This window comes from Musca autumnalis, unplaced genomic scaffold (assembly GCF_047663935.1).
Source record: "Musca autumnalis isolate F117 unplaced genomic scaffold, ASM4766393v1 scaffold_5, whole genome shotgun sequence".
NCBI lineage: Eukaryota > Metazoa > Arthropoda > Insecta > Diptera > Muscidae > Musca > Musca autumnalis.
Window position 1 is genome coordinate 143,747,549 of NW_027412088.1, and position 27,235 is coordinate 143,774,783.

The following is a 27,235-nucleotide window of genomic DNA, read 5'->3' on the forward strand; positions in this document are numbered from 1 at the left end:
TGTGCACACCATGACTCGTTGGGTCGAATTTCTATGACAGAAGATATCACCAAGGTTCTCCCGCGAAGGCCGGATCTATGTACTGGATTGACCCGAGGAAACATCTTCTCGACCAGGGGCCGTCACCTCAGCTACTATTTGTTCGTCTTTATTTTTATTTTGTGAGCGGCATGTCCCGGAATGCCTGCTCCGGATTCTTTTGGTCCGTGCCGGGATAGCGTCAGCGTCTCATCCACCAACATGATCCCCAGTGAGTCTTCATCGTCATCGGATTATGAAACTCCCTCCCTCAGCAGCACTCGTTAACACCACGTATTGCTGTTCCAGTTCTGTTCAGGAAACGAAGCTGAAGAACAACAGCAGTCTTCGGAGTTGTGATGGATACAACGTTCACCCGGTCTGACGAATGACGTGACATGGCAACCCGTCATTTCCCTTGGTTCGGACCATCTCCCAATCCTCATCTCCATAAATACACCACCAGACTTCATAACCGCCGTATTTTCATTAACCATGGGAAAGCGGATTGGCAACGTTTCAGAGAGTTCACTAAACAACGCTTCAGAGAACTGCCCAATCCCTCTGATGTTCGGGTAGCAAAGAGGAAATTCCGAGACATCAACTGCTGCAGCCGCTCGCTTTATTCCTGCTGGTCGAATACCTGAAATAAGACCTACGGGATTAGCTAATTAGCATGATGAGCTTCGCCGCACGAACCCTAATCACCCGGTTACGGCGCTATCGAACCCTGGTAGGAGAGACGATCGGACATCTGTCATGTTCAACGGCGATGCTGTGACAGATCCGAAGAGGTGCGCAGGCTATTTCTGCCGACACTTTATCAAGCACCCCGATAGCGACCGGGCGAAGAGAAGTGTTTTACGTCGTTTGCGATCTCTTCCAGCCAAGTAAGAACCGCCACAATTTACGATGGATGATGTTGCAGATGTTATCAGAGGTGCAAAGTCATCCAAAGCGCTTGGACCTGACGGAATTTCAATGGTGATGCTAAAACAGCTGAATGACCCGGGAGTCGAGTATTTATGTAAGGTCGTATCGCTAGCCACCTTAATAGTTCCCGATGCCTGGAAGATGATCCCGCTGCTGAAACCTTGCAAGGATGCCAGCAAAGGTGAATCACACCGGCCGATTTCAGTTCTATCGCCAGTAGCAAAGATACTCGAAGCGTTACTCCTACCCAGAATTAGAACGTGTTATCCAGTTGCGGGTCATCAATACGTGTTCCGGAAGCAGCATAGTACCACAACAGCACTGCACGCCATTTCCACATATATTGGACAAGGACTCAACCACGACAAACCATGCCACAGAACAGAGATGGTAGCATTGGATCTGACCAAAGCGTTTGATACGGTCAGCAATGCTAGGCTGTTCGAGGATATCGACAATACTACCGGCCCTGTCTGAAACGCTGGGTCATCAACTATTTGTATTGTCGCCAGTCATACGTAGAATTCAGAGACAGGAAGTCCAAACCCCGTAGAGTGAAGCAGGGAGTTCCCCAAGGAGGGGTGATATCTCCGGAACTGTTTTACCTCTACCTTTCTGCAATTCCATGCCCTCCCGACGGCATTGATTTAATTACCTACGCGGATGATTGTACACTAATGACATAAGGTTCCAACATCGGTAACGTTTGTGACAGGCTAAACGCCTATCTCATTTATCTTGTAGAGTTTTTCCATGCGAGGAATATGAAAATACCCACCACTAAGTCAACAGCCACACTGTTCACCACATGGACGGCGCAAATGAAGCTCCCACTGAATGTACAGGTCGACGGTGCAATTATTCCGACCACAAACTACCCCAAAGTCCTAGGGGTCATATTCGATAGCATGTATAAGTCGTCCAAGCATGCCACAGATATCTGCGATAAGCTGAGAAACAGGAACAAGGTCCTTAAGTCCCTAGCCGGCAGCACTTGGGGTGCGGATAAAGATACCTTGTTAACCACATACGACACGATAAGTCGGTCTGTGGTAAGCTATGCGGCGCCAGCGTGGTTTGCTAACGTAAGTGATACGCAATGGGATAACTTACAAATCTGCCAGAATGCTGCCCTGCCTGATGTCTGTAGTGGACCATTTACATGAGGAGACCAAGATCCTTCCTGTGCGTCGACACAACAGGATGTTGACAATGTAGTACTTTCTTGGATGCTATAGGCAAGACCACCCAAATCATCATCTGGTGGATATGCCTGAACCCCCAGACGAGTCAGGGAGGTTTATCGTGATCTGGAAAGGAAGATCCAGAGATATAAAAGAGAACCTCTAGATCAACGCTCCTATCAGGCAGGTTTAAGAGATTTCCACACTGATGCGGTCGCTGAGGCTCTGGCAGCCTATAATGAGAATATCGTCCTCGATGATCACCAGAAGGGCAACAGCTGCCAAGGCAAACGAGAGTCGGCACAACTGATCTGGTTGGTGCAGCTGCCTCAATTCTTACTGGGCCAAGATTGATGGCACGCGGAATATCTGACCAGCATGTGGCACCGGTCCGCATAGTACGCAGCACCTGTTTAACTGCCCAGCCAACCCGACTAACCTGACTCCACGCTCACTTTGGACTAATCCTATTCAGGTTGCGTCCTTTCTGCACTTGGAGCTGAAAGCAGAGCCGAATCTATAAAATGAAGATATACATGTTCTTGTAGAAGCTGCTACAACAACAACAGCAACCAATGTTCTAATTGAACCTAAATCGAACAGATGAGATTATCTGAACAAATTTATTTACTGTGCTATTATTTTCACCTTTGCTGTTCGATTGTTAATAATGGGAATGTGGGGGTACTTGACACACACCTATTATTGCAAATAAGGCTCAACTTCGAGTGCGAATATTTAATACCCTACTATATTTCCCATAGTAAAGTTAGGTGGAACATCGCCAGAGAACAAAATATATTGCAGACGATCTTCGATCAGCAAACATCCATTAAGATGGACTCGATGACGGCCACTCGAAGCTCGTCCTCTAGAACCATCGGTCGTTTGATGTTTTTCTTTTCGTGTTTGCTATCCAAGCGATGAGATATGGAGGTTCCCTTGTGGCTTTGGTGAGGTTATCATTAGTATTGGCATCATTTCGGACCTGTCTTTGGATAGCAAGCAAATGAGGTAGAGGTTGTGGAGTCCTAACACATGATGGGTCTCTTGGACCTAACTGGCTTCACCGTTGATTTTTTTTTACTAAGTTCGAATCCACACTCCCAGTGGGTGAGACCGGTACTGAGTCAGTCTTTCCAGGTCTATGCGTTCTTTTTGGCCTGCTGTCTTTCAACTTTAAGAGTGGCCCTGGTTGAATCACCCATGAGAGGTTGAGGCAAATCAACGCCGCTCTCAATGTAGCCTCTAGGGGCGATTGGGCTTGATGTTGATATTGAGATTCCATTCTCCTACTAAAAGTGTCTTCTCGGGTGGCGGGTGGTAAGGGGATTTTTGTGACATTTTGAATCAGAACTGTCTGAGGGTAGCATTCTACAGACCTCAGCCAACATGTCTCTTCAATCTTAGGGATATCCTGGATCCTCAGAATGCTGGGGTTATTGAAGTGGCATCTAAGAGAGAGTAACACTAACACGATAGGAAAGATGACGAATCGGCGATCTCTTAGGGCAACGATAAAACCAAGATGCAAACCAATCTACGACTGACAGCACCAATTCTTTGGGTGGGGACCAACTTTAAAAATTGTTCCAGAAGAGCATAATCAGAACATACCCCCGGAAGTCATGTTACTCAACTTGACCCTAACTGACGATGAGCTGGACACCACGTTGATCCCAGTGAAGTATACTACTTGGTAAGTCAGCCGAAGGGAGTATTAGAATGATCAACTGGGAGCAAGCCCATTTTCAGCTGGTCCTATATCGGTACATGTTGGTAATAAACTTCGAAGGCAGGATGCAACAATATCATTGACTGATGATGGGGAATCCAAGGAAGCTCAACACTGGTCAATTATTCTAAGGACAGAACCTTCAGAGAAGTCAATGATACAAAACATTATAAGCGTGCTGTGACGTATCTACACAGATTCGTGGGACGTGACCAGAATTTGTATACTGAGAAGAAGTTCTACTTCATTAGAGGCAAGGAAATTCGAGAGAACTTAACTTCATGTACATAGACGCGAGCTTCATGTGGATAAGATATTCCCTCTAGTACTTGCAGATGCTAAAACCAAAGACTCAATAGAAGTTGCGGTGACAAGCAAAAGAGTAGAAGTGACGAAGTTCACTGCACAAAGCAAAAAAGGTGGGGTCAATCTCTGCTCCGAAACAGAACCCAACCCAGACTGGAATGAAGAAGGCTAAACCAAACGACATCCGTAAAGGAGAACAATAGGCGAAGGAAAGCAAGGGTAAAGCGGTGGAAAAGTCGTGTCCAGGAACATCCACAGGTTGCAACTGGGAAACCACCATCTTCTGAGAAGATGGATAAAGCTTCGGGTTCGATCTGCAAGAAGACTTTCGAGTGGCAATCACCTACCGAGCTGACCCCGACAAAATGATCGGCGTCGCTGATTGCTAGTAGAAATTGGTCTTCGGAGGATCATTGTTTCTGACATGATGCTTAATCATGGTGTCAGTTATTTCGGCAGTGCCTGCCTTCAAAGGGCGTCAAGGTCATTAAGTGTCATAATCGTGAGATTTCCTTGTTGAGGCAGTTAATGGCCTTATCATACAGAAAGGTGTCTCTAGCATGGGTTCCCCAATGGGAAGGGAGCTTATACTCAAAATGCTGCAGTCGGTTGTGGATCTGCTGAGGTAGATTTGCTTAACGTCGGTGAGCACATGCCGAACAAGTAGCTAGATCATCTGAGGAATTGAAGCATTTCGAACCCTCGGAAGAAGGAAGATATGACCTCAGTCAACTTTGGCGACGTTACGACTATGTATTTATCCAAAGCCTTTGATACCGTCAGACACTCCACAATGTTTGAAGAAGATAACAAGCAGACTATCCTCCGGCTAAGTTTGAAACGTCGGATAATCAATTATATGTGTGTACGGCAGTCGTACGTGGAAATCAGGAACAAAAAGTCCAAGCCCCGTAGAATGAAACAAGAAGTTCCCCAAGGTGGAGATACATATATCTCCGAAACTGTATAACCTCCACCTTTCCTGTATTCCACACCCTGCATACGGCATTAAGATCGTTACGTAAACGAATGATCGTACGATCTTGGCGTCATGTGCCAAATGTCGGATGTCCGACACGTCTGAATAATTTCGGAAGCACATTCTGAAAAAAATCTTTCCGATTTTGTTCAGATTTCGTTCCGAATTAGAAGCGAAATGTCCAAAAAAAATTCCTCTTCTGAATTTGCCAAGGATTTTTTCCGATTTCGTTCCTAAATAATTATGTCAACCACTCCTTACAACTTTCGTTACGATTTCACATCCGAAATCGGATGTAGCAACCGAAGTTCCGATTTCGTTATGATCGGTTTACTCTTAGGTTCTCTAAAGTCATTTGTGAAAAGTAGTGGACAATCTGCATGATGAGACGAAGATTCTTCGGGATGGTACTGACGTCTAGGAAGGCAAGGCCATTATCAGCGGAATAATACGCATAATAATTTACGATGAACATTTTCCAAAATTGTTGGGTTCATCAGGAAACCCTCCAAATCTATCAGTTCATCCAAGTTCAGCATGTTAAAAGAAGTTTCCGTGTGAAAGATCGAAGAAGGGAATAAAATATAGCCTTTGCATCAGCTCCTCGACTGCCAATGCCGTACATAGCGCATTTGTTCTTTGAATCAAAGAAGCCATTGACCATACCCATAAACGTGGAATTAAGTTACCCTTTCTTCCCATTTTCCCCATATGTATGCTGTTTATTGTATGCATACATAGATATGTGTAGGTGTTCCATATATGTATCCTACTAAATAGTTTTCTCACGCTATACAAAAATTTGTACGAATATTTTGTTGACAAAAGCCGCCACCACCTAAAAAATTCGTACATATTTGAGGACATTTCATTGAGTGCAATCACAAAGCTTGAAATTTTAATGGTTATCCCCCGGCTGAAATTTGCGAAACTTTTAAGTGTTTAGTTGCAATTAAAGGGAATAACATCTGAGAAAACCAATACCGCCGAAGACAAAATGGAAATATCACCATCGAGCCGTTGCATTTATATTGTCAGTAAAATTTTAGGATTAGCCCCATTTTCGGTTAAGAAGTCGGACAAAGGAACCTATGTTGTTGAGAAGAGTATACCATTTATAATATATGCATTGGTATTTACAACGGCAATGTGTAAGGATAACAAAAAAATAAGTGGATTCTTCTTGACATTCCACTTCTCTAGAAGATTTACATCTGATAGAGCCCAGTCTCACATAAGGATAGAGTTCTTGTCCATATATTGAAAAAAATAATTTTATTTGCAGCTTTTCTAACATATCGCGGTCTGTTATTCGATGCTAATTCCAAAATACCGCTAAGGTAATAAAACTTTTAAAACGTGATTTCCATTTAAAAAAACATCCCTTTTGCAATTCAACAGACAATCTTTCCGCCAGAATTCGATAACTTCAAAAGCCGTCACATCTATGGACGTATCAGTTATTGTTATGGCTGTAACGGCCGGAGTTCTATGTGGCATATTCGGTTTCAATCCCACCAAAGAGCTAAATATGCGTTTACAAAAAGTGAGGTTATGATAAAATTGCAAAAAAAAAATCTGACAAAATCGTCTCTTTTATATTTTGAATTACAGGTTGATGCTTCCATTAATGGCAACCGAAAGAGGGAAACAATCAAATCAATAATATTGCTAATTTTGCCAGTTCTGTCTATAACCACTTTAATGTGTAAGTAGAGAAATATACTTTCGATAAAATTTTCTATAGAAAACTGTGCCGCAGACAAAATTTTCTATAGAAAACTGTGCCGTTGACAAAATTTTGTATAGAAAACTGTGCTGCTAAAAAAATTTTCTATAGAAAACTGTGCTGCTGACAAAATTTTCTATAGAAAACTGTGCCGCTGACAAAATTTTCTATAGAAAACTGTGCCGCTGACAAAATTTTCTATAGAAAACTGTGCCGCTGACAAAATTTTCTATAGAAAACTGTGCCGCTGACAAAATTTTCTATAGAAAACTGTGCCGCTGACAAAATTTTCTATAGAAAACTGTGCCGCTGACAACATTTTCTATAGAAAACTGTGCCGCTGACAAAATTTGCTATAGAAAACTGTGCCGCTGACAAAATTTGCTATAGAAAACTGTGCCGCTGACAAAATTTTCTATAGAAAACTGTGCCGCTGACAAAATTTTCTATAGAAAACTGTGCCGCTGACAAAATTTTCTATAGAAAACTGTGCCGCTGACAAAATTTTCTATAGAAAACTGTGCCGCTGACAAAATTTTCTATAGAAAACTGTGCCGCTGACAAAATTTTCTATAGAAAACTGTGCCGCTGACAAAATTTTCTATAGAAAACTGTGCCGCTGACAAAATTTTTTATGGAAAACTGTGCCGCCGACAAAATTTTCTATAGAAAACTGAGCCGCTGACAAAATTTACTATAGAAAACTGTGCCGCTGCCAAATTTTTCTATAGAAAACTGTGCCGCTGACAAAATTTTCTATAGAAAACTATGCCGCTGACAAAATTTTCTATAGAAAACTGTGCCGCTGACAAAATTTTCTATAGAAAACTGTGCCGCTGACAAAATTTTCTATAGAAAACTGTGCCGCTGACAAAATTTTCTATAGAAAACTGTGCCGCTGACAAATTTTCTATAGAAAACTGTGCCGCTGACAAAATTTTCTATAGAAAACTGTGCCGCTGTCAAAATTTTCTATAGAAAACTGTGCCGCTGACAAAATTTTCTATAGAAAACTGTGCCGCTGACAAAATTTTGTATAGAAAACTGTGCCGCTGACAAAATTTTGTATAGAAAACTGTGCCGCTGACAAAATTTTGTATAGAAAACTGTGCCGCTAACAAAATTTTCTATAGAAAACTGTGCCGCTGACAAAATTTCTATAGAAAACTGTGCCGCTGACAAAATTTTCTATAGAAAACTGTGCCGCTGACAAAATTTTCTATAGAAAACTGTGCCGCTGACAAAATTTTTTATGGAAAACTGTGCCGCCGACAAAAGTTTCTATAAAAAACTGGGCCGCTGACAAAATTTACTATAAAAAGAAAACTATGTCCGATGATAAAATTTTCTATATAGAAAACTATGTCCGATGACAAAATCTATCTATATATATATAAAAATGGTGTAAAAAATGTATAGTAATTCATAAAATGAGAACGGCTAGGCCGATTTCTGTAAAATTTTTTGCCAGTTATTCGTATTTTCGAGGAGAAGGTCTTTACGGAAGAAAATTTTGGAAAATCTCTCTGGAAAAGTCGGAAAATTGGAAAAATCGAAAATTGAGTTTTTGTATGAAATTTTATTCTTTAATAGCGAGACGAAGTTCGCCGGGTCCGCTAGTTTTTTATAAAAATTCGTGTCGATGACACACTTCTTTACCAGAAAGGGTCCCAATAACCCAATTTCTAAAGAAAACCTATAGCTGTAATACAAATTTCTATAGAACACAAATCAATAACACAAATTTCTATAGCAAATAGTGTCGATAACACAAATTTTTATACACTAGACTGTCGATAACACAATTTTTTTATAGAAAACTGTGTCGATAGCACAAATTTTTGCTCTGTTCCAGAACCTGCAAGAAGCTACTAATTTTTACTACGATAACAATTTTTCCTTTATGTTATCGGAAAAAATAGTAAAAATTAGTAGATTCTTGCAGTTCAGGAAAAGACCGTTTTGTATAGTCTTGTCTTTATCAAGGCAAAATTATATAAATATATGGTATGTTCCAGAACTACAAGAATCTACTAATTTTTACTATTTTCTTCGATAACATAAAGGGAAAATTGTTATCGTAGTAAAAAGTAGTAGCTTCTTGCAGGTTCTGGAACAGAGCAAAAAATATATCGATATGCCTTGGTCTTTATTCTTTATTTTTAACAGGTTTTGATATATGGAGCTGGTTAAGTTTTGCTACGAAAGAAAAAGTCGATGGAGAAAATGCCGGTAAGTGTTCCAATCGGATTTTCCAACTCATAAAGTTCCAATAACAAGTTTATTTTACAGATTTAAATGCTCTATGGTATATTCCGTTCTATGGTCTGTATTACATATTGACATGCCTCCATGTGTCCTTTGCCAATACAGCCTTGAGTCTAAGTCGACGATTTAAAACTTTAAATGTTACCCTGCGAATGTCGTTTTTAACACCTGGGTCAAAGAATGAAAATCAAGTTAAAAATATACCAAAAATTACCCCCGTTATACCGAGCAAAAGCAATGAACCTCCACTTCAAATAAGTTTTACAAAAATTACCTCAGAACTTTACCAGAATCCAGGTAGACCTTGTGGACATGAAAATACATTTAGAAATATTTGCTAATACGAGTTATTGTCTTTTCAGAAAAGAACAAATCCTTGCTGTTAAAACTGTTGGCAGAGTGTCACGATTCCTTGGCGAAATGTGTGGATTTGGTTTCCAGGTAAAAATTATGAAGATAATTGTTGTATCTTAAACTTATATCTTAAACTTTTTTCGGGGCCTTTACATGTAGTTCCTATGGAATGGCTGTCCTCTTTATACTCCTCTCTTGTTTCCTACATCTTGTGGCAACGTCATATTTTCTATTTATGGAACTTTTGATTGAGAAAACCGGTGGAGTTATGTGGCTCCAAATTTTATGGATAACATTTCATGCCTGTCGCCTGCTTATGGTTGTCGAACCATGTCATCGAATAAGTGCCGAGTCAAGTAAAACTATTCATATCATTTGTGAAATTGAAAGGGGCATACATGATTCGATACTAGCAGAAGAGGTATGTGAGAGCTCTATAAAACGTAGGAAATTAATATTTCCTTAATTTTACGCTATAGGTCAAGAAATTCTGGCAACAACAATTGGTATTCAAAGATCGTTTCTCGGCATGCGGCCTGGTTTTGGTTGATCGTAGTCTCCTGACTTCGGTAAGCGGGATTTAGATTTTTTTATTCTCTGATTTTCAATAGTTCGTTTTTGTAGATCTTCTCAGCAATTGCAACTTATTTGGTTATTATCATACAATTTCAAAAAAGTGATGGCTAAACCTCTTGACGATATTGTTAAATATTTAATTAAATAGTACTGTGTAATAAAACTGAAATATAAATCTGTTGAATAAAAACCACTGAAATATAAACTAATGCCAATAACAAAGTGTGGCCAATAGAAAATAAGGAAGAAGAAAAACTATGCCGAAAAAACTGTGTCCTAGGGCAAAATTTTCTATATAGAAAACTGTGTCCTAGGACAAAATTCTCTATATAGAAAACTATGTCCGAGTAAACAATTTTATATTTAGAAAACAGTGTCCGAGGACAAAATTTTCTATATAGAAAACTGTGTCCTAGGACAAAATTTTCTATATAGAAAACTGTGTCCTAGGACAAAATTTTCTATATAGATAACTGTGTCCGAGGACCAAATTTTCTATATAGAAAACTGTGTGTCCGAGCACCAAATTTTCTATATAGAAAACTGTGTGTCCGAGGACCAAATTTTCTATATAGAAAACTGTGTGTCCGAAGACCAAATTTTCTATATAGAATACTGTGTGTCCGAGGACCAATTTTTCTATATAGAAAATCGATTTTCTACAGAAAAATGTATCGACAACTCGATTTTCTATTACAAAATGTGTCGATAGCTCAATTTTCTGAAGCAAAATTCGTCGATACCTTGATTTTCTATAGAAAACTGTGTGGATAACACGATTTTCTATCGAAATATTTATTTTCTAACAAAATGTTCTATCGAAAACTTTGTCGATAACAAAATGTTTATAGAAAACAGTGTCGATAACAAAACTTTCTATGGGAAGCTGTAGATAAAACTATGTCGATAACAAAATTTCCTATAGAAAATTGTGTCGGTTACAATATTTTTTATAGAAAACTGTGTCGATAACAAAATTTTCTATAGAAAACTGTGTCGATAACAAAATTCTCTATAGAAAACTGTGTCGATAACAAAACTTCCTATGGAAAGCTGTAGATAAAACTATGTCGATATCAAAATTTCCTATAGAAAGTTGTGTCGGTTACAAAATTGTTTATAGAAAACTGTGTCGATTAAAAAAATTTCTATAGAAAACTGTGTCGATAAAAAAATTTTCTGTAGAAAATGGGGTCGATAACAAAATGTTCTACAGAAAACTGTGTCGATAACAAAATGTTTATAGAAAACAGTGTCGATAACAAAACTTTCTATGAAAGCTGTAGATAAAACTATGTCGATAACAAAATTTCCTATAGAAAGTTGTGTCGGTTACAAAATTTTTTATAGAAAACTGTGTCGATAACAAAGTTTTCTATAGAAAACTGTTTCGATAACACTATTTTCTATAAAAAGCTGCGTCCTATGATAAAATTTTCTATAGAAAACTGTATCGATAGCAAAATTTTCAATATAAAACTGTGTCGATAACAAAATGTTCTATAGAAAACTGTGTTGATAACACAAGTTTCTATAGAAACTTCTGTCGATATACAAAATTTGTCTGTATAATATGTTTTTCCCACTAATAAATTAAAGTTGTTTTAATAAAATATTAAAACAACGGCTATGGGATTAAGTCTGACTATTTTGAAAAGCAATATGTCCATCTTTCAACTAAAACATCCTATATTTAATAAACATACTGTCTGTCATACTGACATTGGCGTTAATATGAATTTAATTAAGGGTTGTCAGGATGTTCAGGACACAGTAACAACTCCTCCAACATGTTAAAGCAATAACAACATATTGAAGATGATTTGTAACAGCAACAACATTCCAGTCTGAACGATTCAAAGATACGGTTGTGTTTACGTTTCACAGCAATGGGTCACGCTGAACTGCAACCAGAGGATATTGATGAGTCAATTTCAGCTTTACAAGGAGCCCTGAAGAGGACTTGGTGTGCATTTTGTGCCACCACAAGTATACATGGGCTGAAATATGCTCGTGATGAAGATACTAATAAATATATAAGGTGAGGTTTATAACAAAAACTTTTGATCTGTTCCAGTACTGCACAAAGGAAAAAGTGTTATCGTAGTAAAAATTGGTAGATTCTTGCAGGTTCTGGAACAGAGCATTTAAGCTTAAATTTTATTTTTTTTATTAAATTCTTCTCCTCAGGTTCCTTTGGTATCTCATCACCTTGTTCATGTTCATTTGTGCCATTGTTATGGTATTCACTTTCTATGTGGATTATCGCAGTAATCCGACACGCATGAATGTTGAAAATGATCATGCCCCAATTGAGAGCATACTTTTTCCAGCCACCGTTGTATGTCCGGAGGTATTGAATAATATGGAAAAATCGAAGGCCTATTTGGAGACACTGTAAGTTATCAATTGATAGCGCCATATGTATATTTCTATTGTATGAATTTCCGACTTCATATGATTTTATTATTAACAGGATCATACCCGATAACACCACAGTAGAGGAACTCTTGTCATTACTCGGCATCGATTACGGGTTCATGTATGATGATCGTAATTATGAAGCCCGAGAATTGCAATTATTCGATGAGCTAATGGAACTTAATGGCTTGCATATTTTGGAGTTTTCCAGAAAAATGGCTTGGAATTGCAATGATTTGATCTATAAATGCCGATTCAAGGATAGGATTGTGCCATGCGATAGCCTGTTTCAACTTTCATCAACATTTAATGGATACTGCTGTGCTTTCAATCTGAATCAAACATAGTAAGTATTGATATGATGCCCGTTCGAGAACCCGCAAGAATCTACACATTTTACTCCGATAACCATGTGTAGATTCTTGCAGTTCTGAAACAGACCAATGTCAAGGTAAAAATAGAAAAGTCTAAAAGTCGACGGTTCCGTTAAAAATGTTTGAAAATTCTAACTAGGAACGGATAAAGATAGTTTAAATTCGAATTCAAATTCGTTCGAATTACTACCAAACTCCTGTTGTTGAAGAAAATGTTTGATCGATTGAAAACGAAAATGAATCATACATTTTTCAAAAACCAGATGTTTGGTAGCAGTTCGGACGAATTTCTATTCGAAGCGTCTTAGTGAAACAGGCCATAAGAATTGTTTTGTTCGAAAGGTAACATTCTGGGCCATATCAGGCCACTTCTTCGGGTACCTCGCCCAATTTTTCTCTAAAATGATGCGCACGAAAACCCTCAAAGCGAACAACTGATGAGTAGTGCGATTCTCTAACTCATTTCTTGAGTTACCGACAAACGTCGGTAAAATTAAAATGCTTATAATTTCGGTAATTAACGATATTATTCGGTAAGTTAGCGACCAATAAAAAGTAGTCGTAAAGTTCTGCCGATAGCAACAGTGTTGTCAACTTTTATTTGTACTTTTCATTCATAATGTTGCGTTTTAATGTTACCGATTTTTGACAATTGTTGGTAATATTAAAATGCTTATAATTTCGGTAATTACCGAGGTTTTTCGGTAAGTTAGCGACGAATAAAAAGCAGTCGTCAAGTTCTAACGATAGCAAGAGTGTTGTCAACTTTTATTTGAACTTTTCATTCATAATTTTGCGTTTTAATGTTACCGTTTTTTGTCGGTATCTCAAAAAATGTGTTAGAGAATCGCACTACAGGTTCGGATGTGGATCACCGGAATATGTTTCTGAGATATAGCCGTTAGAAAATAAACCGTTTTTTCACTATTTCTGCTTTAATGTCTATTGAACAAAAAAAGATGTTTCTGTCGACTATTCTAGCAAGATATAAATTAAAACGACTGCACCTAGCATAATGCGGGGTACACACGATCAGTTTTGACTGTCAGTTTTGCTCAAATAATCGGTTGCTTGTCAATGTGGCCGTTCACGTTTGTCAGTCATCAGGCAATCACAAAATATTTTCTGGTAGCTGGACTGTTTGACAGTAATCGATAATTCCTAAAAATCAACAGTCAAAACTGATCGTGTGTACCCCGCTTAAGGTATGTTCGATGACCTAAAAGTTTGTTCAAATTTGTACAAACTTTTACAAAATGCTTTTCGATAATAAACTTGTTCAGTAAACGAGAAATGGGAAGTAGTTGCAAGTACTTGCAAGCACTTTTTACATTCGAAGTTATCGAACAGACCTATAAAAACCCACAACAATTGTCTTTTGGATAAAATAGGGCGCTATGGATCAAATAAGTACTTTCAGTATGTACATATTTCAAGAAATGTTAATTTTTCCCTTCTTTGGCAAAGGACTTTTATGAAGACAAAGAATAAAAAACTGACCGGATACTGATTCTTGTGCCTCAAGATCTCAAAAAATATACATTTGGTGGTGTTCATGGATTTTTGCTGAAAGAAGAACTGCTTAAGAGTTTTTAAGATTGGGCGCCAGAATTTAATTTCAAAAGAATTCAAGATTGGTTTCCAGAAATTTTGCTTGCTTCTGAACAAATTATAAAAAAAAATCCGCGATAGGAAACCAGAAGTTATATAAAAGAATTAGTATATTTACAGATGCACGATTGGACGACGGAATTTGTCATTAACAAACCCACCCAAAATCGGGAGCCAGAATTTTATAAAGAATAAACTCACTATTGTTCATCATTAAGGACTGGGTACATAAGCTGCCATGCCTGCTTGCCTTGCTTGTCTGCTTAGTCCCAATTTACATTGGGCGAGTTTACTTGCGGCAATTGTCATTTTGTAGGAGAGAGAGGTGAGGCATATGGTAACCCTTTGCCTCTCAGCACCCTCTCTCACCTACAAACTGACAATTGCCGCAAGTAAACTCGCCTAATGTAAATTGGGACTTAATTTCTGACATAATAAAAATAAAAGAATAAAGAAGGTCGAGCTAATTTCGAACTGGATTGCTATTTTCTTCTTTACTCATTTATTTTTACTACATATGTCAGAAATGAAGCAGGCCAAGCTGCCTCGCAAGCAATAAATCAAAGGTCAATTTGTTGATAGAGAAGTAAAGGCCTATGTACATAAGCAGCCTCGCCTGCTTGCTTTGCTTGCTTCTGATAAGCCCATATCTACATTAGGCAATTTTTCTTGTCAGTTTGATGGAGAGAGTGGTGAGACATGTTGTAACCCTTTGCCCCTCAACGCCGTCTCTCAGCGACAAACTGACAATTGCCGCAAGGAAAATACAATACAAAAGCATGTGTGTATGCATGGGTGAAAAAAAAAACAAAAGTGCCTGTGATCAATGTGCTGCAACGAGATCATGTCATTGTTGATGTAAATGTGGAAGTGGTAGAATAAATTCAACTAATCGTTTTGAATGTTTAGGATGAAGTAAGGAAAAATTTTATTCAATATGTATATATAGTTATGACAATTCAGTTTGTATGTCTAAGCCTACTATATCAGTTTAACATTTTCATATAACAAGTATAAATATTACAAGTTTATTTCAACACTTCCCCTGAACATGTAATATCATATCTACTTATAGTAACATGATTTTAAATATATGATAAATTGTTATTGCAAGCCAAAGACTTTCGTAAAGACTAATAATTTGTTTAAAGTAACGCCCTTTGTAAACATGTCAGCAGCCATTTCATTTGTAGATAAATATTGCAAATTAATAGTACCATCATGCAAACGTTCTTGTATGAATTTGACTCTTATATCGATGTGCTTCGTTCTAGACGAATAGGCGTTATTATAAGCAACGTGAATAGCACTCTTATTATCACAGTGCAAAACTATAGTTTTAGCAGGTTTAACACTGAGTTCTTTCTCCAAACGTTTTAGCCAAATAACTTCTTGAATGGCCGCAACAATAGACATGAATTCCGCCTCCGTTGAAGACAAAGCAACAGTTTTCTGACTTTTAGTAGCCCATGACACAGCACCTGACTGGAAAGTAAATACATATCCAGTAGTTGAACGTCGTTCATCCACGTCGCTACCCCAATCAGCATCACAATATTCAGTTATTTCTTCTCCATCTTTTGCATAAACTATGCCTTTATTCATGGTTCCTTTTAAGTAACGCATCACTCTTTTACATGCTTCCCAATGACCTTTTCCAGGATTTTCACAGTATCTACTCAACACGTTAACGATGTAACAAATATCAGGTCGAGTTACGTTTGCAGCAAATAATAAACATCCAATTGCTTCCATGTAAGGAACTTTAGACATGTATATTTCATCCTCCCTTGTTTTAGGACAGAGTTCCTTTGAAATTTTTGTACTACAATCAACTGGAGTTTTTATTGGGTTACAGTCGATCATCTGAAAACGCTTAAGAACATTTTCAATGTACTGGGTCTGGTCAATTTTGATATAGTTGTTCTTTTGAGAAATCCGAATTCCCAACATTGAAGAAGCTTCGCCCAAGTCTTGCATTTTAAAATTATTCTTCAGAGATTCCTTAATGCGTTCAATATGACTGGATTTATTTGACAAAATCAAAACATCATCTACGTAAATTGCGATGTATGTTATTTCGTCCTTTTGAATTCTGTTGTAAATGCACTGATCGGTTTCGGATCGAGTAAGCCCCATCTTCAACAAAACTTTGTTAATAGTATCATTCCATACACGGCTTGATTGTTTTAATCCATATATGGACTTTTGAAGTTTGCAAACTCTACCAGTTCCATCATTCATACCTTCGGGCTGTTCCATATAGATTTCTTCCTTTAGATCACCGTTTAAAAATGCAGTAACTGCATCCATTTGATGGATTTTCAAATTGTATTTTGCAGCTAAAGCAATTAGAAATCTGATTGATTCATACCTGACTACAGGAGCAAAAGTTTCATTATAGTCAATTCCTTTTTCTTGATTATAACCTTTTGCCACAAGTCTTGCTTTTCGCCGCAAAATCTCATTGTTAACACCAACTTTAGTCCTGAAACACCATTTTGCAGGAATTGCTTTTTTATTTGAAGGTAGCTCGGTTAAAATCCATGTTTCATTTGCAATCAATGAATCATATTCTTTTTTCATAGCTAGCTTCCACTCCTCTGCATATGGTGATGAAATTGCTTCGGCTATATTAGTTGGATCATCGGACACAAATTCCATCGCACTAAATACGAAGGATCGTTTAGGCCTGTTAGCTAACCTCTCTGAACGTCTTACATTAAGATTTTCCGAAGATTCCGCATTATGAACATTATCAGGTGTCATAGCATCCATAAAATCATCGTCACTGCCTGTTGAGCTATTGAGCTCATTAGGTTCCAAATCATCATTCGATTCCAATTCGACTGTTGATTCTCTCTCATTTGGCAATTCAACTACAGTACTTCCCCCGGAATTGACAACTTCAGAATTCATCTCTTGCTCTATTTCGGGAAAATATAGATTTTTGCGTTGAACAGACATTTTACCATAAAATTCAGATTCGAAGAATACAACATCTCTACTAGTGATAATTTCATTTTTAGCGGGATTAAAGAAACGATAAGCTTTACACTCTGAGCTATATCCAACTAAGATGCATTCTATTGACTTTTTCATTAATTTAGACCGCTTCTGTTTTGGCACATGAACCATAGCCTTACAACCAAATACTCTTAGGTGTTTTAAATTTGGTTTTTTGTTTGACCAAATTTCCTCTGGAGAACGTGAGTTACCTCTGCATGGAACACGGTTTATAAGATACGCAGAAGTCATGGCGGCTTCTGCCCAAAATTGTTCCCTTAATTTGCTTTCGAATAGCATACAACGCATCCTTTCTACAACAGTCCGATTCATTCGTTCTGCTACACCGTTCTGTTCTGGAGTGTACGGACAAGTTTTCTGGTGTTTTATTCCATTTTCTTTCAAATATGTGGCAAATCGGTTGTTCAAATATTCTTTTCCATTGTCAGTGCGTAATATTTTTATTTTGCTAGAACATTCATTTTCCACAGCATTCTTGAATTCAACAAATCTCTCGAAAGCTTCTGATTTACGTTTAATTGGGTATACAAAAATTTTTCTGGAAAAATCATCAACAAAGGTCAATATATAAGAGTTTCCAGAAAATGATGTTTGCTTAAATGGACCAAGTAAATCGGAATGCACTAATTCAAGTAAGCCTGTAGCTCTTTCTCCTACGTCTTTGAACGATTTTCGAGTTTGTTTCCCTTCAACACATGTAGTACATTGTTCTGAAGTTACTTCGCAATTTATACCAAAACAAGATGACTTCACATTTCGGAGGTTTTCACTGCAAATATGGCCTAGCCGACGATGCCATAAATTTGAAGTTGGCTTCACAATGAAAGATTTTTCTTTCGGTGTAACCACACCGCACTTCAGACGGTACAAGCCATTATACATTACAGCCTCCCCAATTAAATCATCGTCCTTGTTGAAAATCTGACAAACATCTTTCTCGAATATAATCTTCTTACCATTCTGGGTTAACTGAGCAACCGAAATCAAATTCGCACAGAGATCTGGAACATACTCCACATTTTTAACAACTGCATTGCACGAACCTTCACCCATATTCAAAGACATCTGTACATCTCCCGAACACGAAACTTTCAATTTGTTATTATTAGCGACCACAATTTCTTTGTTACAGACTTTAGTTTCATTAAACAACAAATCGCTATTATTAGTCATATGAGACGTCGCACCTGAATCGATATACCATTCATTCACTTTGTCTGTTTCAGATATCAGAGCTGCGTACAAAACTTCACCACTGTTCTTTGTTGGTTTTTTAGGATTGTTCTTGTTTTTCTTTGGACAATTTTTACTAAAATGACCAATTTCATTACACGAATGACACTTCAATTTCCAATTTTTGAATTTTTTGTTTGCCACCAATGCTTTTTCTTTCTTATTGTTATCAAATTTAGCGTCTTGCAACAATAAATTCTTTACCGAGTCAACAGTCAATTTGGTTTTTGAATTTTCAATTGCCATCACCAATGATTGAAATTCTTCCGGCAATCCTGCCAGCATTAGAGAAGCCGTTACTTCGTCATTAATTACCAATCCAGCATTATTGACTTTGATGGATGTTAAAATCATTGCATTTACGTATTCTTCCACTGATGGAAAATCACCAAGCTTAAGTTGCACCAACCGTTTCAACAATTCCACCTTTCTGGTCAACCCAGTATCCTCGTATGCACTTACTATCGAATCCCAAGCATCCTTTGCCGTTTTAGCTTTTGCAATATGAGCGAAATTGTTGGGTTCGATCATTAGCGTTATCTCCGCCAAAGCAAGTTCATTAATTTCACGATCCTTGTCTCCATCTATCCCTTTTTCTACAACATTCCAGCATTTCTTAATCACCAAACAAGACTTCGCATGTCGTCTCCAAACATCGAAATTTTCACGTCCACGTAGCTTTTCGAATGGGAAATTGAAAACTGAAGCCATTGCGTTTTAAAATGCACGATATATAAAATGAATTCCGCGTAACAATTCTACCAAAAACGGTACAAAAGGCCCATAACCTGATGTAAATGTGGAAGTGGTAGAATAAATTCAACTAATCGTTTTGAATGTTTAGGATGAAGTAAGGAAAAATTTTATTCAATATGTATATATAGTTATGACAATTCAGTTTGTATGTCTAAGCCTACTATATCAGTTTAACATTTTCATATAACAAGTATAAATATTACAAGTTTATTTCAACAATTGTGTTACTGTGCAGGGAGAATCTTTCCTCAGGACGGCCTTCTTTCAGAATCGCGGACCACACTGGCGCCACATAGCTTGTCATAACTTGTCAGACCGACCTATCGCGTTATATGTGGTCCAAACGTTTTCTTTATTTGCACCTCAAGTGCTACCGCGTAGGGACTTGAGGACCTTGTTTCTACAACTCAGCTTGGCGCAGATAGATGTGGCATGCGCGGGCAACGTAAACTTGATGTCGAATGTGAACCCTAGAATCTTGGGGTAGTTGGTGGTCGAAATTCCGCTACCATTGGGAATGACATTTAACTCTGCAAGCCATGTGGTGAACAGAGTGGCCGTATATTTGGTGGCGGATATTTGCATATTCCTCGCGTGAAAAATGGTGGTAAAGTCAGTCAAATAGGAGTTCAGCCTTTCACAAACGACATCATGGAAAAAGATAAAAAGATAGTACACTCATCCGCATACGTTACGATCTCAATGCCATCGGGAGAGGGTGGAATACTAAAGAGATATAGGTTGAACAGTTTCGGATATATCGCCCCTCCTTGGGTAATACCCTATTACACTCTACAGGGTTTGAACTTCTTGTTCCTGAATATAATTGATTATTCAATTTGACCGGAGGTTAGTCTGCTCAATGTCCTCAAACAGCGTGAAGTGCTTAACAGTATAAAAGCCTTTTGATTAGTCGAGCTTCACCATCACAGTTCTATCGCACGCCTTGCTCTGGCTGAGTCCACGACTAAAATGTGTGGAGGTGGCGTGCAGCGCTGTTGTTGTGCTGCTGGTGAGGAGTAAAGAAGCCTCAAGAGTCATCCTCCAGCGCCCAACGCTTTGGAGGATTTAGCGTTTCTGGTGGCATTCGATATAATCCATTGTAAATTGTGGTGGTTCGTCCACTTATTTCTGCTCCAATGTTGTTTTTTCACTTGTTCCGCGTATGCTCCCCGGCCAACCTGTTAAATTCCAGTGCCAGCTCTAAGGTTCTGGGGTCACTGGTGTTGGCACGACAAAGCTCATCACGCTCATTGGCTAATCCCGTTTCGAGAAAAACGCTTTTAAGTTGGCGATTGATATTTGACTTCTGAACTTAGTCCATATTTTCATTAGGCAATTTTCCTTGCGGCAATTGTCAGTTTGATAAAGAGAGGGGTGAGGAATATGGCAACCCTTTGCCTCTCAACACCCTCTCTCACCGACAAACAGACAATTGCCGCAAGGAAAATTGCCTAAATATGGACTTAAAAAGATTATTACACAAAAAATAAAACAACTACTTGGACCATATTTTGCAAAGAGCTAGCACTGCAGGATCAAGCATGATTTGAAGCGTTTTAGTGCTCCATAAACTCAAAAACATTTTTCGTGATTTATGCCAAACTCTTAGTAAATGAGTTGTAACTCGTTGAGATTTAGAGATATCAGCATGAAAATTTGACACAAGATAAGTGGAAGTCGTAGAAAAAATAGAAATTGCTAACTCAGAAAACGTATTTTTTTGAGTTATGCCACTCTTTGAGTAAATGAGCCATATATGGCGAGCGGCTGCAGCAGTGATGATGTCTCGGAACGTCCGTTAGACAGATCTTTGAAGTGAACTCTCAGAAACTATCTTCTTTAGCTTTCACATGATTAATAAAAGTGCGGCGTTCAGAGGTGATGAAATCTGACGGTCTTCATTAACCGTGCAAAACGCAGGGTATCAATTTGCTCAGCCATACTGCTGGCTCCCTCTGGTCATTGTCCAGAACCGAATGCCACAACGCATGACTTTCCAAAAGCGTGCTAATATTGGACCTATAATCTGGAGTACAGTTATTTATCGGCGGGGTATATATGTTAAGCCACTCTACCTAGACAGTTCCACATCCAACTTTTACGCCCACACATTCTATGTACGGATCAGAGCCAGGCTCGAGCGAGATAATACTGTATTCAACAGACTGGTGCAATAAAAAAGCTAATCTCCCACCTCCACTTCTGGTGCGATCCTTCCTCAGTACGCTACAAGCTGCAGTTATTGTTGGGCATGGAATTCGACACCGCACTGTGCTAAGGGGTATTATGTCTTTGTGCATTTGTATGTAACATGCAAAAGGAAGCGAGATAGACTCATATGTCAAATTTTGATGGAATTTAAATTCCGACTAGAAATAAGCTTGCCAAACTATATTGAAATCAGTTCAGAATTCGATATAGTTTCCATATATATGTTCGTCCGATTTGAGGTATTTGGTGCACCAAACACGCAAATTCTATCCAATTCTTAAGCAATTTGGAAAATGCGACCAAAATCAGACTAGAAATAAGTTTGCCAAATTACATATATTAAACTCAGTTCAGATTTTGATATAGCTCCAGTGTTGCCGAATTTGACGATTTATCATCATTTTGACGATTTTTTAGTCCATAATTGGAAAATGACGATTTTATGCCCTGAAATGGCGATTTTTCACGTTTGTCAAGTTATCAATTGAAGACTATTGGTTTCCGTAGACTCAAATGAAGTACAACGACCGTGTAATATTGAAATAAAGAATTAACAAACGTTTATTAAAGTAAATTATACTGAGCTTATATTAATACGTGTTGTGAGATTGGTTGCTTATGTTCAACTTCGTTACATTTAAAATTAAAGGGTTCTATCTAATCCTACATTTATACATGTATGCAACAAATGGATGAAAATCGTCTATATCGTTGTGAAAAATGTAGGAGTCCAGCTTTCTGCGCTCTTTAAGAGGTCAGTTAGTCAGACATGAGCGATAGACATGGACGTTCACACAGTCATTCAGGCGACATTTGAGCAAAGCATTCATTCAAAACTGGCAGAGTATGTACCTGCATTGTTGCAAACTCGGTAGCCATAGGGGAAACTCTCATCTGGTGAAATATTTTTATGGCGATATTTAAGTGAGATTAAGTCAGCTTTGCTGCAGTGCGTTGTATATCTTATGTAGTCAGTCTCACTATAAGCGAAAAATGCACATTGTGCGGTAACCAAACCTGGCTTTGGACTACGTTGACGATTTCCGATCAAAAACCTTTGGCAACGCTGTATAGCTCCCATATACATATGTATGTTCGCCCGATTTCAAGTATTTACCCAAAATTGGACAGATATTTCAAATATATTTGGAAAATGGGACGCTATTTCGTTTAGAGAAAATTTCTCCAAATTATTTTAAAATCGTTGTGGCGTAGGGTATAATATAGGCAGGGGCTGCCCGACTTTGATCTTTTCCTTACTTGTTATATTTGTTATCAGAGTACGTAAAAATACTTTAAATAAAATTTCCAATCGTTTCGTTTCGTATTTTCCATAAGAACAATACAAAACGAAACATAACCCACGTTGGCCGAGCTCGCTGTTTAGTTTCGTTTTGTTTACATTCGTGAGTACACGAACAAAACGAAAAGCGAAAAGTACTCAACTCCACAACAACAGATAGAAAACTAAATAGTACTTCATACATGTGAATAAATCAAAAACGTTTGGTGGTTGATAAAATTCACTGTGGTATGCTGATGCTAACTTATAGGGTTGTTAAGCAGTCACATGTGTGTGTGTGAGTGTGTCATTGACCATAACGCACGGCAAACGTTTCCCAAAAATACTTGTCGTTTCGGTGGTGAATGAAACAACTTGGCAAAGCATAGCCGAAGTTACATTTCACCAATCGTACGGTTTCCATCTTTTTACGTTGAAAAGTTTGTGTTTTTGTTTTGGTTGTGAGAATGAAACGATTCAGAGAAGCTGAAAAGTTTGTGGCGTTGTGTGATTGGTACGGGAATCGTTTTGTTTCTTTCCGTTCATTGTTTGTTATTGAAGTACAAATTGAGAAATTCGATCATCAATTGTAATATAAAATTAAACTTCGCATATATCGTCTGTACCTATTTTCCCCCTTTCATTCCACAGCACCATGAAATTCACTAATAAATTTGCCGCTGGAGGTTTTCGCAATGGTCTCTCACTGATTCTGTACTACAATGATTCGATGTACGATAGCATAGCATCATATTCGATTGGTTTTAAGGTTATGATTCAAGAAGCCAATTCATTTCCGAGTGCCCATTCTGCAATCAAATTTATACCATTGAATGAGGAAGTTTTCATCTCTGTACGTCCCGTTGAGACATTCTGTTCGCAGGCTGTCAAGGATCTATCGTTTGAAGAACGCCAATGCACATTTCCCTATGAAAGAACTTTGACATATTTTCGCAGTTATGTCGCGGCGAATTGTGAGCTAAATTGTCGCGTTACAATGATGGTAAAATTTTGCGGCTGTCATACCTACTTCTTCTACAGTAATCGAACAAATGAGCGGATTTGCACTTACAAAGATATTCCGTGTTTGGTGGAGAATTTTGGTAAGTATTTCCAGAACAAATTTATTTTTTGGGGGTCAGTGATGTGCAAATATACCCTAGGACACATTTTTTGCTCTGGACTTTTTAGTTATAAGTCTACAAACAGCTTATTTCCATATATTGAGCGAAAAATTTATAGTATATGAATTGCTCCTCCACAGATTTTGACTCAAAATTATGCAATACCCAGATATTTGTTTTAATCTTATATGACATTGATTTTTTTTATTGTATACATATTTATTTTCAGCTAATATCATTGGCCGCCTCAAAAAGAATCAGTGCCCATGTGTGAATAGCTGTGAAAAGTTTGAGTATAATGTTCAAGCTACAAGTTCGGCATTGGATTTGGAAATAGATTCTATAGATGAGTTCTAGTGAGTATACCTATTATGGGTAGAGTTAATTCACGATTTCTAATATTTCCTTATATTTTCAGTAATGGTCTTAAAAAGGGTTATTCTGTAGTACATGTTTATATGAATTCCGAGGTTTACCGGCGTGTGCGTCACGATTTACTATCGAATATGGTAACACTCGTTTGTAAGTAACTATCAATGAATTTGTAATAAAACTATTTTTTTAGGTTAGATGTTTAGTTCACTAAACTTTTAGTTCAACATAAGTTCAACTTTCGCAAATGGCAGATATGACTATGGTTTCAGAACAGTTCTCTTAGATTCGCTATTAGAGTTGTATTATTTAGATCAGCGATTATTTATCACTTTTAAGTTCAGTTCCTTTTAGTGAACAACCTAATTCTTTTAGTTCAGTAGTTCAAGCTTTCGTCGTTAAACTCTAGTGTGATCTGGTACTCTTTTAAACTATCTTTTCTATAGTTCGCACTATCGTTCTGTAAGAATTTATAGCAAAACAATTTTTTAGGTTATGTTTAGTTCACATAACATAAAATCTAGAGTGCTGGACCATTGTATATATTACGTGTGGTTCACCATAAGTTCAACTTTCACAAAAATCAGATACGACTACAGTTTCAGATCAGTTCTGCTAGTTTTTTTATTTGAGTTGTATTCATTAGTTCATTTAGCTAATCGCTTCTTTTAATTCAGTTTACTTTAATGAACTATATCGTTCTTTTAGATCAGTATTCCAACAGTTCGTCGTTAAGCTCTGCCGTTCCGTCTTTTTGTTCCGATCGTTTGTTCGCATCAGAGAACAGACAGAACGATGTATATAAATTTAGTGTGTATATTGGGCGCCATGCATGTTTGGACGAAATTCGATTCAATTTGGAGTCTATTTAACACGATTATCTGTCTGACTGACTGGTGCGCACCAACCGATTTGTTCCAAACGTTGCGCCTCGTAATATTTTGAACAAATTTAGATAAAGTTCGAAGATGTACTCGTGTTTGCTTTGGCAGCTGCGGGTTTTCTGCTGCGATGGGGATAGTCTCCGAGTGCTGCATTCACACTACATCTTTGAACTGCAACCATGTAAATGCTATCCAAGCCTGACATGTTGATCTAGAGGTTCCCGTTGAAATATTTGAACCTTTATCTCTATGTCATGAAGATCTCTCCTAACGCGCCACAAGATTGAGATGACAGGGATGATGTTCCTACTTCTGATCTTATCGTAAATAGCGGTGGCTTGAGTTACACCCACTTCTTGGTTGGTCGGAATCTGGGCATCATCAACCAATACTTTCAGCGGATGCCTCATTTTAACCGCCCAAGTGGTGAACAGTGTGGCTGGAGTGAAGTCTTTTCTATGTACTCGAACAGCTCTACAGTTGAGTATCAAAGGTCAGACAGAATCGAAGGCCTTCGATTGGTCAAAAGCCACCATGACTTTTCGGTCGTACGGCCAGTTTTGGTTCATGGCGCTCAAAACTGTTGTGGTACTAAGTATTCCATGCCATGCCGATGTTTGGCAACTGGAAAATAGCTTCACATCATGAAATCATGAAAATAGCTTCACATTGGCGTCTTTACCTCCTACCTCTACGTCCTTAATTCCACACTTTATTGCTACCTCATACATGTATTGGTCACTAGAGTCAACTTCAAGAGTGATAGGTCTGTACGGGACGGACTGTTGTTGGAGACAATCAGGGTGATGTTCTGGTACAGCAACATAACTCCAATCGCAGTGGTCCTGGAGGCCTCGGAATTGCACCCATTCCATACATTCATTACTCACCGATGTTGAACCGAAATGTCCCCCCTCACTGAACTTTTTAATAGTCTTTGTGGGCGGGGTTCTTGCAATATTAAAAGAATTGTGTTTTTTATTATTTATTATTGTGTTTTGTTAGATTGGGTTGATTGGGTCTGACAGTGTCTTTCCCACAAACGACTCAAAATTTACTCTGGGATTCTCTACTTTTTATTCGTTTCTAACTTACCGACAAACATCGTTAATTACTGAATTTATAAGCATTTTAATTTTACCGACTTTTGTCGGTAACTCAATAAATGAGTAAGAGAATCGCACTACTGGAAACTTAAAAAACTTTTAAATTTTGAGATCTGTTCACTGTACATTTAGGGGCACCGTTCCTGTTGCCGTTTTTTTACAGTCATAGACTGACGGTATTTAGCTATCGGCAAAGTCGGTTGGTACTTTTTTACTTTTTTTTAATATACGTTTCTCTATTTTCAGCAAATTTGGGTAGTGCTTTCAGTTTATTCGTCGGCATGAGCATGGTGTCCGCTGTGGAAATTATTTATTATTTTACCGTCATCCTCAAAAAATACTACAGACAGGAGCAAAATGCCAGAGAGAAACTATTTAATCGAAGGAAGGAAGAATTAGAAAGACGAGATGAAGGAAATGACAACAACAACTGATTCACAACAATTTTACTTATCTTTATTATATCCAATAATAAATTAATAAAATGAAGAAAAAACCAGTAAGGGAAGGATCAAATAATAATAAATGCACTTTATTTGTTCTGGGATACTTTTCAATGGCATGCACACATTCCGCAGAATGCCTGTATCAAAAGACGTGCTTTGAACTGCATTCAAAGGATTAAAATGCTGTGCAAAAGGGATAGTTAAAATGCAGTGCCATAGGGTCAGTCAAAATACGGTGCCAAAGGGTTACTAAAAAGGCAGTGCTAATGGATGCCTCTTTCCAGGGGTCACGCTCTTGTAAAA

The 27,235-nt window shown here is 38.0% G+C and overlaps 2 protein-coding genes across 2 annotated transcripts; both read left to right on the forward strand.

Annotated features, from left to right (window-relative positions):
* Positions 1–6,035: 6,035 nt before the first annotated feature.
* On the forward strand, positions 6,036–10,337 carry LOC141387441 (gustatory receptor for sugar taste 43a-like). The gene is made up of 10 exons (XM_073957111.1): positions 6,036–6,306; positions 6,441–6,495; positions 6,557–6,701; positions 6,770–6,863; positions 9,054–9,116; positions 9,177–9,449; positions 9,515–9,593; positions 9,666–9,927; positions 9,986–10,075; positions 10,131–10,337. Exons 1-10 carry the CDS (start codon positions 6,153–6,155, stop codon positions 10,191–10,193), a joined length of 1,278 nt encoding a protein of 425 aa, XP_073813212.1. The 5' UTR covers positions 6,036–6,152; the 3' UTR covers positions 10,194–10,337.
* Positions 10,338–11,927: 1,590 nt separating this feature from the next.
* Nach (nach) lies at positions 11,928–27,012 on the forward strand. The gene is made up of 7 exons (XM_073957106.1): positions 11,928–12,123; positions 12,273–12,479; positions 12,559–12,849; positions 23,652–24,103; positions 24,354–24,480; positions 24,543–24,646; positions 26,733–27,012. The coding sequence occupies exons 1-7, from the start codon at positions 11,972–11,974 to the stop codon at positions 26,918–26,920; spliced, it is 1,521 nt and encodes a 506-aa protein (XP_073813207.1). The 5' UTR covers positions 11,928–11,971; the 3' UTR covers positions 26,921–27,012.
* The last annotated feature ends 223 nt before the right edge of the window (positions 27,013–27,235 follow it).

Bases quoted from the DNA above. Each gene is read 5' to 3' on its own strand.
- Nach (XM_073957106.1), top strand. From the start codon at position 11,972: ATGGGTCACGCTGAACTGCAACCAGAGGATATTGATGAGTCAATTTCA. The intron at 12,124-12,272 runs GTGAGGTTTATA...TCTTCTCCTCAG, and splicing joins GATACTAATAAATATATAAG to GTTCCTTTGGTATCTCATCA. The intron at 12,480-12,558 runs GTAAGTTATCAA...TATTATTAACAG, and splicing joins AAGGCCTATTTGGAGACACT to GATCATACCCGATAACACCA.
- LOC141387441 (XM_073957111.1), top strand. From the start codon at position 6,153: ATGGAAATATCACCATCGAGCCGTTGCATTTATATTGTCAGTAAAATT. The intron at 6,307-6,440 runs GTAAGGATAACA...TTTTATTTGCAG, and splicing joins GGTATTTACAACGGCAATGT to CTTTTCTAACATATCGCGGT. The intron at 9,594-9,665 runs GTAAAAATTATG...CTTTACATGTAG, and splicing joins TGTGTGGATTTGGTTTCCAG to TTCCTATGGAATGGCTGTCC.